The sequence below is a fragment of the Triticum urartu genome, chromosome 4 (assembly GCF_003073215.2).
Source record: "Triticum urartu cultivar G1812 chromosome 4, Tu2.1, whole genome shotgun sequence".
Lineage (NCBI taxonomy): Eukaryota > Viridiplantae > Streptophyta > Magnoliopsida > Poales > Poaceae > Triticum > Triticum urartu.
Genome location: NC_053025.1, coordinates 528,067,884 through 528,077,346, shown reverse-complemented (window position 1 = coordinate 528,077,346; position 9,463 = coordinate 528,067,884). Strand labels below are relative to the sequence as shown.

Here is a 9,463-nt window from a genome sequence, read left to right as displayed (position 1 = left end):
TAAGCACTTCTCCCATTGCAAAAACTACCAATCTAGTTGGCCAAACCAAACAGATAATTCGAAGAGACTTGCAAATATAACTCAATCATACATAAAAGAATTCAGAGAAGATTCAAATATTATTCATAGATAAGTTGGATCATAAACCCACAATTCATCGGTCTCAACAAACACACCGCAAAAAGAAGATTACATCGAATAGATCTCCACGAGAGAGGGGGAGAACATTGTATTGAGATCCAAAAAGAGAGAAGAAGCCATCTAGCTACTAGCTATGGACTCGAAGGTCTGAAGTAAACTACTCACACTTCATCGGAAGGGCTATGGTGTTGATGTAGAAGCCCTCCGTGATGGATGCCCTCTCCGGCGGAGCTCCGGAACAGGCCCCAAGATGGGATCTCGTGGATACAGGAAGTTGCGGCGGTGGAATTAGGTTTTTGGCTCCGTCTTTGGTCTAATGGGGGTACATAGGTATATATAGGAGGAAGGAGCACGTCGGTGGAGCTCCGAGGGGCCCACGAGGCAGGGGGCGCCCTCCACCCTCGTGACCTCCCGGGAAACTTCTTGGAGTAGGGTCCAAGTCTCCTGGATCACGTTCGGTGCGAAGATCACGTTCCCGAAGGTTTCATTCCGTTTGGACTCCGTTTGATATTCTGTTTCCTCGAAATACTGAAATAGGCAAAAAAACAGCAATTCTGGGCTGGGCCTCCGGTTAATAGGTTAGTCCCAAAAATAATATAAAAGTGGAAAATAAAGCCCAATATAGTCCAAAACAGTAGATAAAGTAGCATGGAGCAATCAAAAATTATAGATACGTTGGAGACGTGTCAGTGGCCGGCGCAGCCTGATGAAGAACTCGCGGGGCTGGTCCCCGACGTGGCCCTCCATCAGGGGAGGCATCGCTGGCGGAGGCGAGGCCGATGCGCCACCCCATCCCCCTCTCCCCCGAGCGCCACGGCGACCTCGGCCTCACCCCCTCCCCCTTCCCCTCATGGCCGGCTCTGCCTCCATGAGCTCTTAGGGAGGAAGGACGCGCTGACGAGCAGCAACCCTCGCCGCCACCGTCAAAGGGCCGGCGCCTCCTCTCGCCATGGCAGATGGAAGAAAGGAGCCGAAGTGAATGGAGACGGATGATGAAAGGATGTGGGATGCCATCCCCCTCCCCCTCCTTATAAAGGAGCGGGGTCGGGGCTTGGCCGCCCTACTCGGCCAATCCAGCCATCAGGGCTGCAGGGGATCGGGGCCGACCCGCTGCCCCAATCAGTGACGGCCCGGTTTCCTGCCTCCACCGCCTGCCACCTGCATGGGGGACACGTGGCAAGCAAGCGGAATCGAAGGGACGGGTGTGGCGACCGTTCCCCACCCCGTGATCGTGGGGCACTGACGCCTTAAAGACCACGACCCGAGTCCACCCAAGTAAATGAGCCGCGCCTCTGCGCCTCCCTCTTTTTATGGGGAAGGCGCGAGCCGCCTCTTTACCACGATGTGACGCATGCGTGCGGAAACCGCCCCATGCATGACCCCCACGTCATGCACGACCCTCCATGTCGCGTGTTCAACACAGGTCATGGGGAAGCGCATCGGACGAGAAGTTACTGTGGTAAAATCCGCCCCACCTGCCCACGCACCGTTCTGGGCCTAGCCCAACAACGCGGCACGCTTATGTGTGGCACAGGCCCGAGGGCTCCTGTCGGTGTACAAAAGTAGGGGCTCTTCTTTTGACCCTTTTACTTGTGCACGGGCAGTCAAAGCCGCGCGCCACAGCCACACTTAGCAGGGCAGAGGAGGGAAGCCGGAGAGAAGCCGAAGCACGAGACAACCAAGGCAACGCCAAGACCAGAAGCGCAGGAGAGAAAGAGGGCGAGGTGGGCTCCCTCGGCAAGATCCTTGCCGAGGCAGCCTCCGCAGCCCCGGCAAGAGCCTTGCCGGGGCAACTTTCCCGATGCCAGCGGAGCAAGCCACCCTTGAGCCCATGGGCTCCAACCCAACCAACTACATTGGAACCAAGGCTCGGGAGGCGCCTCTGTGGTGGCATGCAAATCTTCGTCAAGATCATAAACATGTGAGATCATATGAGGACTAGAAGACGGCGACCCTTGGTGGGATCCTAGCCGAGGGAATCCACAAGGCCCCCGGCAAGACCCTTGCCGAGGGCGACTACAACGCCACGGCAATACCCTTGTCGGGACCCGGCAAGGCTCTTGCCGAGGGCATCAGCAGGGCCACTGCCAGGCCCGTGCCAGCCAAGATTCCACCACCGTTCCCAAGCAGCTGCTAGCTCAACCAGCTGGGCAGGCACCTGCCTGGCGACGGGCGGCCTCTACACCAACTCGGCGAGCACCTGCGTGGCGGCATGCGACCCTTCATAAAGGCTCCACCACCGCGCCAGCCCAGCAGCCAGCCAACGTGGTGCTTCGATGCCTCGTCAGCTCGGACGCGTGTCGAAGCCAGGCGTGGCGGCGACAGGTGGGACGTGCTTCCTTACCCCCCCCCCCCCCCCCCCCCCCCCCGATAAAGTGAGAGGGGCACGTCGGCAGCCCATTAAATGCGTTTGTCCGACGGGGCCATAGAATAGACTCATCCACTGTAGACCTTTCCACCTCCTGTGTGCCACCGTGGCAACCCCTTTTCGCCTATAAAAGGAGGCCCGAGGCGTCCAGGGGAGGGATTCGGCTCTTTTGGGCAAGTTGCACCCCGTAGCTAGCTCAAGAACACAAGAACACTCAAATACATCCACCAAAGCAGGGACTAGGGTATTACGCATCTTCGCAGCCCGAACCTGGGTAAACGATCCGTGTGCTTTCTGCCAGACCCGTTGTTTGCACAACCTCACGCTCACCAACCATAGAAGGGATCCCAATGACCCCATAGGTGTCGTTTCCACCGACACTACGAATGCAACGAGAAGAAGCTCATCCATGGCCACACTTTCCCTTGCACTTGTCGTCTTCGTTGCGGAAGTAGTGGTCGAAGACGCAAAATGGATCGGGGCAGATCTGCTCACCGCCGGAGCTGTCTGATACGTCACCGTTCTCCTCCTCCTCCATGGGGGCAGTTCGGCCATGGCATAGACCGATCGGCTTTGCTCCTTTGTTAGGACGCGTGCCATCCTCCTTTTCCGCTTCTCGACGATTCGGGCATGGTGGGCTTCCTCATCCAAGGCGTCGTGCGACTCTGCCTCCACCTTGAGGGCTACTAGGACTTCCTGCGTCATATGCCTCGCACGGCGGGCATGCCGCGTGACCTCAATGGGTGGCCCGTAACACATGCCAACGTTGACCTCCGACTCGGAGCCCGACGCGATGGAGACGAGGCACTAGCAAAGTGATTGTGCCGCCCCCCGGAGTTCCAGTTGATGGTCGCCGTGTCCTCGGTCATGTGCCTGAAGCCACTGTTCCCAGTGGATCCAAGAACCATTTGTGCATACACAATGGACTCCCGCAGGATTGAGTCTGGCAGCGGTCGCACGCACTCCTCTCGGGAGCAGCGGAGAGCCATGCAGATGACCATCTCCTCCTCGTCCCTGCATGGGACGAGGTTTGAGTCGACAGATCGGAAGATCTCGAAGTCACATCCATTGACTGTCATGTCGGTGAAGGCCGGAGATCACCAAACAGGAGATTCAAGACGGAGTGGAGTGGAATGGCTAGGGTTTGGTCTGGAATGCGAATAGGGACGAATATATGTGGTGTCGGGGTGGACCATAGTGAACCTGATCCTATGTGGTGGACACATTCGGGCATCCCATATTCACCCCACCTATAGGCTGGGTATGAGGTTGACGGTCAACATGGACATTTGGGTTGCGTTTGAGTCATTATTCTTGCCAAGGTTGTATGTCTTTTTTCAACGTACTCAAGTCCAAAATGTTAGAGCCCCAGTTGGATGACTTTTTTTTTGGAAATTTTGGGTCTAAATATAATGTCATCGGTAATGCTATTCAACTGACGTTCGGTGAGGGGATGACAAATCGAACGTTTTTTATGGTAATTTATATTGTCGCGAGGATGACTACTTAATTGGTAAACACAGCAAATCCTATAAAAAAAACCTGAGGCGCATTCATCATACTTGTCAATTAGACGTGTCATCCTCGGTCAGTATAAATCTTCATGCAAATCCTTTTCAGCTTCCTTGCGTCCCAACTGATGTTCGCTGGTTAAAAGGGTCCAATGACCAAGTGGCCAGCTTGGTAAGCTACCAATAGAAATTACAATTAAAAAGCGGATTTGCTATTTTACAGTTGAGTGTTTTTGAAAAAAAAATGAACACATGTTTTGTGATTTTTTTTTTCAAAAATCGGTCTTTGGAGACCAACTCGGAGCACCAGCTCAGGTCGGTTCGTCGTAACCGCCTTGTTCAATGGCCGAACCTGATGGCTGACGCCTAACCCTGCCTCCTCTCTCCGCCCGCCGCCGCCGCCTTCCAATCCTCCGCTCTCCTCGTCCGCACCCGCAGCGGCCGCGCCCAAGCGCCGACGGAAGGATTACTACGCTACGCTGAGCGTCTGCCGCGACGCCACCCTCCCGCGCAACGCAAGGTGCTTGCTCTCTTCCCGCCTCCCCCTATCTCTCGTGTTGTCCAACAATACAAGTAAACGGATTCATCCCTAATTCGGTTCGAAATCCTCGCAGGATTCGGGGGACTCGCGGAGCCTTTTGATCTCGGCATTGTTGATTCCTAATCAGGCGAGACGCCGACGGCGATTCTGGGTTACCCACCGGCCACCTGATCTACCCTGTCCACGCCTCAAAAGGTCGAGGTCGCCGGCCACACTCACCACCGCGGCTCCGTCCCGGTACAGGTTGCTGCCCCATTACAGCCGGTTGGCTAGGGGAGTACTGCGGATATGTCGGTCTTAATCGTCACCAGCGTGGGCGATCTCGTTGTCGATCTGCACACCGATCAGTGCCCCCGAACCACCTACAACTTTCTCAAGCTCTGCAAGATGAAGTACTACAACGGGTGCCTGTTCCACAAGGTGGCCAAGGATTTCGTGGCACAGACCGGGGACCCGACCGGGACCGGCGCCGGCGGCAATTCCGTCTACAAGTTCCTCCACGGTGACCAGGCTCGGTTTTTCAACGACGAGATCCACCCGGAACTGAGGCATTCAAAGATCGGCACCGTCGCGATGGCAAGCGCCGGCAAAAACCGCAACGCCTCGCAGTTCTACATCACGCTGCGGGACGACGTGGAATACCTCGATGATAAACACACTGTGTTTGGGGTAGTTGCTGAAGGTGAAGGTCTTGACACACTGACGAAGATAAATGAATCATATGTTGATGCTGATGGGAGGCCATTCAAGGACATAAGGATTAAACATACTTATGTGTTGTATGACCCTGACGATGATCCTGCTGAGCTTGCTGAGCTTGTTCCTCCAAATTCGCCCATTGGAAAGCCGATCGACGAGATTGCAGAGGAGCGCTTAGAGGATACTTGGGTCCCTCTCGATGAAACAGTGGACCCTGCGCAGCTTGAGGAGATGATCCGCTCTAAAGAAGCACATACGAATGCCATGATCCTTGCGAGTATCGGAGACATTCCAGATGCCGAGGTCAAGCCACCAGACAATGTCTTGTTTGTTTGTCAACTCAACCCAGTGACACAGGATGAGGATCTGTATACAATCTTTTCTCGTTTCGGAACCGTGACATCGGCCGAAACAATCCGCGACTACAAGACTGGTGACAGCCTGTGTTATGCTTTCGTTGAGTTCGAGGCAAAGGAAGCCTGCGAGCGTGCACACAGGGATATGAACAATTGTCTGATTGATGACCGAAGGATTCAAGTTGATTTTAGTCAGAGCGTTTCAAAGTTGTGGCGACAGTTCAGACAGGGCACGCGGAATGCAAGTAAAGATGGGTGCTTCAAAGGTCATGCCCCTGACTACCAAGCCCGAGATCTGGATAAGGGTTTTGAGAAGAAAAACAAGGACCGAGATTATGTTCTGAAAGATGAAAACACTCAGCGAGGTGGCAGTAACCGTCGCAGTTATGATTTAGTCTTTGATGAGGACGGTGCTAGTGCTGGTAATAAGCAAGATCGTCGAAATGGCGATCGAAGAAAGGCCCAGAAATTGGGCGATTGGCGATCAGAGGTACCACACAAGCGTGATCGTGATAGGAACAACAGGGAGAAACTCCATACTAGCAAGGAAGGGGGGCGGAGGCGCGATGACCACATCAGTTACGATAGATCTAGTGATCGAAGCTATAGTAGGCGCAACAATCGTGACTATAGCGGCAAACAGCAGAGCAAGAGCAGACGTAGGGATGATTTTTAATATGAACGAAGAAGACCATGAGCTTTTTTTGTGTGTTAACAAAGAAGATCAGGAGTTGATTAAGGTATAAGGGAAGATGATGACTGTAGATATATAGGGCGATTGCCAAGGAGAAGCAGCAGCTACTGAGAGGCATAGAAGCGAAGACTCTGGACACCGTGAGAAGCAGATGCACGGGGCTGTATCCCTGTCAGTTTTTGGTCATCTGATTTCTGTTGTACATTGAGTTTGTGGTGTCGCTTGTGATCCAAAATTGACACAAATAGGAGTAGCTTATATGTTTGGAGATCTGGCCATGGTTGAATATTTTGTTTTCACAAAGACTCGTATCAGCCTGTGATTGTTCAGTGGCTACCTTTGTTCTCTCATTGTTCCAACCTGGCTTATAAAAAATTGAAATAAGAGATGGGTTTTATTACCTGCTCCCTCCATTCCAATGAATAAAGATTTGCAAATCTAACTTTGATCTTAAATTTGATTGATAATATATTTTTTTGTGACATAAAAATTATACCATTGAAAAGTTCATTCAAATATGAATTCAAAGGTATATTTTTTTTCACATGTAACCCTTGGTCAAATTGAAAGTTCTTTTGAATATGGCAATGCCACCTCCATCAATCCACCTACCCTCCATAACCGGCCTAATTGTCGATGCTGGCACCCCCACGGCCAGCGTCGCCGCCTCGTCATTGCCACCCAACCATTTTTGACTTGGGCGGTTGCTCCTTGCGAATTGGTTCACACCACCCCGGCCATCTCTCTACCCCATTCCCCCTTTCGCACACCCAACAAAAACTCTGGAGGTCGTCATTTGAACTGTCGAGATGTCGTCACTCTACCCCTCCCACGTATCATTTCATCTTTGGCTCGCCCAGTCGCCTCCTTGCGAAACCCGGCGAATTTCCTGAAAACTTAGAGCATCTCCAACAGCTCAACAAAAAAAACCCAACAACTACCTATTGGAACTCCCCAATAACACTTCTCCGGTTACTGGGGATAAATCTTCCCCAATACCTAACCTGACCTATAGGTCCCACTTGGTGGTGGCACGACAAACAACAGCGATGGCGTGGAGGTCGTTCGCGATGGGCGATGGTGGTGCCGCGGGAGGTGGTGGCGACGACAGTCGCCGGTGATTGATGGTGACGGGGTGGGTGGTGGAGATTGGTGGTGGCAGTGTTGGGGGACGTAGCAGAATTTTAAAATTTTCTACGCATCACCAAGATCAATCTATGGAGTCATCTAGCAACGAGGGAGAGAGGAGTGCATCTACATACCCTTGTAGATCGCGCGCGGAAGCGTTCAAGAGAACGTGGTTGATGGAATCGTACTCGTCGTGATGCAAATCACCGATGACCTAGCGCCGAACGGACGGCACCTCCGCGTTCAACACACGTACGGTTGGGAAGACGTCTCCTTCAACTTGATCCAGCAAGGGGAAGGAGAGGTTGATGAAGATCCAGCAGCACGACGGCGTGGTGGTGGAAGCAACGGTGATCTCGGCAGGGCTTCGCCAAGCACAGGGAGAGGGAGGAGTGTCACGGGAGGGAGAGGGAGAGGCCAGGGGCTAGGGTGCGGCTTCCCTCCCTCCCCCCACTATATATAGGGTCCCTAGGGGAGGGCGCCGGCCCTAGGAGATCCAATCTCCAAGGGGGGCGGCCAAGGGGGTGGCTTGCCCCCCAAGCCAAGTGGGGCGCCCCCCACCCCTAGGGTTTCCAACCCTAGGCACAGGGGGAGGCCCAAGGGGGGCGCACCAGCCCACTAGGGGTTGGTTCCCCTCCCACTTCAGCCCATGGGGCCCTTTGGGATAGGTGGCCCCACCCGGTGGACCCCCGGGACCCTTTCGATGGTTCTGGTACAATACCGATTACCCCCGAAACTTTCCCGATGGCCGAAACTTGACTTCCTATATATAAATCTTCACCTCTGGACCATTCCGGAACTCCTCGTGACATCCGGGATCTTATCCGGGACTCCGAACAACTTTCGGGTTACCGTATACTAATATCTCAACAACCCTAGCGTCACCGAACCTTAAGGTGTAGACCCTACGGGTTCGGGAGACACGCAGACATGACCGAGACGACTCTCCGGTCAATAACTAACAGCGGGATCTGGATACCCATGTTGGCTCCCATATGCTCCTCGATGATCTCATCGGATGAACCACGATTTCGAAGATTCAATCAATCCGCATACAATTCCCTTTGTCAATCGGTACTTTACTTGCCCAAGACTCGATCGTCGGTATCCCAATACCTCATTCAATATCGTTACCGGCAAGTCACTTTACTCGTACCGTAATGCATGATCCCGTGATCAACCACTTGGTCACATTGAGCTCATTATGATGATGCATTACCGAGTGGGCCCAGAGATACCTCTCCGTCATACGGAGTGACAAATCCCAGTCTCGATTCGTGCCAACCCAACAGACACTTTCGGAGATACCTGTAGTGTACCTTTATAGTCACCCAGTTACGTTGTGACGTTTGGCACACCCAAAGCACTCCTACAGTATCCGGGAGTTGCACAATCTCATGGTCTAAGGAAATGATACTTGACATTTGGAAAAGCTATAGCAAACGAACTACATGATCTTTGAGCTATGCTTAGGATTGGGTCTTGTCCATCACATCATTCTCCTAATGATGTGATCCCGTTATCAATGACATCCAATGTCCATAGTCAGGAAACCATGACTATCTTTTGATCAACGAGCTAGTCAACTAGAGGCTCACTAGGGACGTGTTGTGGTCTATGTATTCACACATGTATTACGATTTCCGGATAACACAATTATAGCATGAACAATAGACAATTATCACGAACAAAGAAATATAATAATAACCATTTTATTATTGCCTCTAGGGCATATTTCCAACAGTCTCCCACTTGCACTAGAGTCAATAGTCTAGTTACATTGTGATGAATCGAACACCCATGCAGTTCTGGTGTTGATCATGTTTTGCTCTAGGGAGAGGTTTAGTCAATGGATCTGCCACATTCAGGTCCGTATGTACTTTACAAATATCTATGTCTCCATTTTGAACACTTTCACGAATGGAGTTGAAGCAACGCTTGATATGCCTGGTCTTCCTGTGAAACCTGGGCTCCTTGGCAAGGGCAACAGCTCCAGTGTTGTCACAGAAGAGAGTCATCGGGCCC

General features: G+C 52.5%; 1 protein-coding gene across 1 annotated transcript; it reads left to right on the top strand.

The window, feature by feature from the left end:
* Window positions 1-4,833: 4,833 nt before the first annotated feature.
* On the top strand, window positions 4,834-6,292 carry LOC125554843 (peptidyl-prolyl cis-trans isomerase CYP59-like). Its single transcript, XM_048718242.1, has one exon. It carries the CDS (start codon window positions 4,850-4,852, stop codon window positions 6,290-6,292), a length of 1,443 nt encoding a protein of 480 aa, XP_048574199.1. The 5' UTR covers window positions 4,834-4,849.
* The last annotated feature ends 3,171 nt before the right edge of the window (window positions 6,293-9,463 follow it).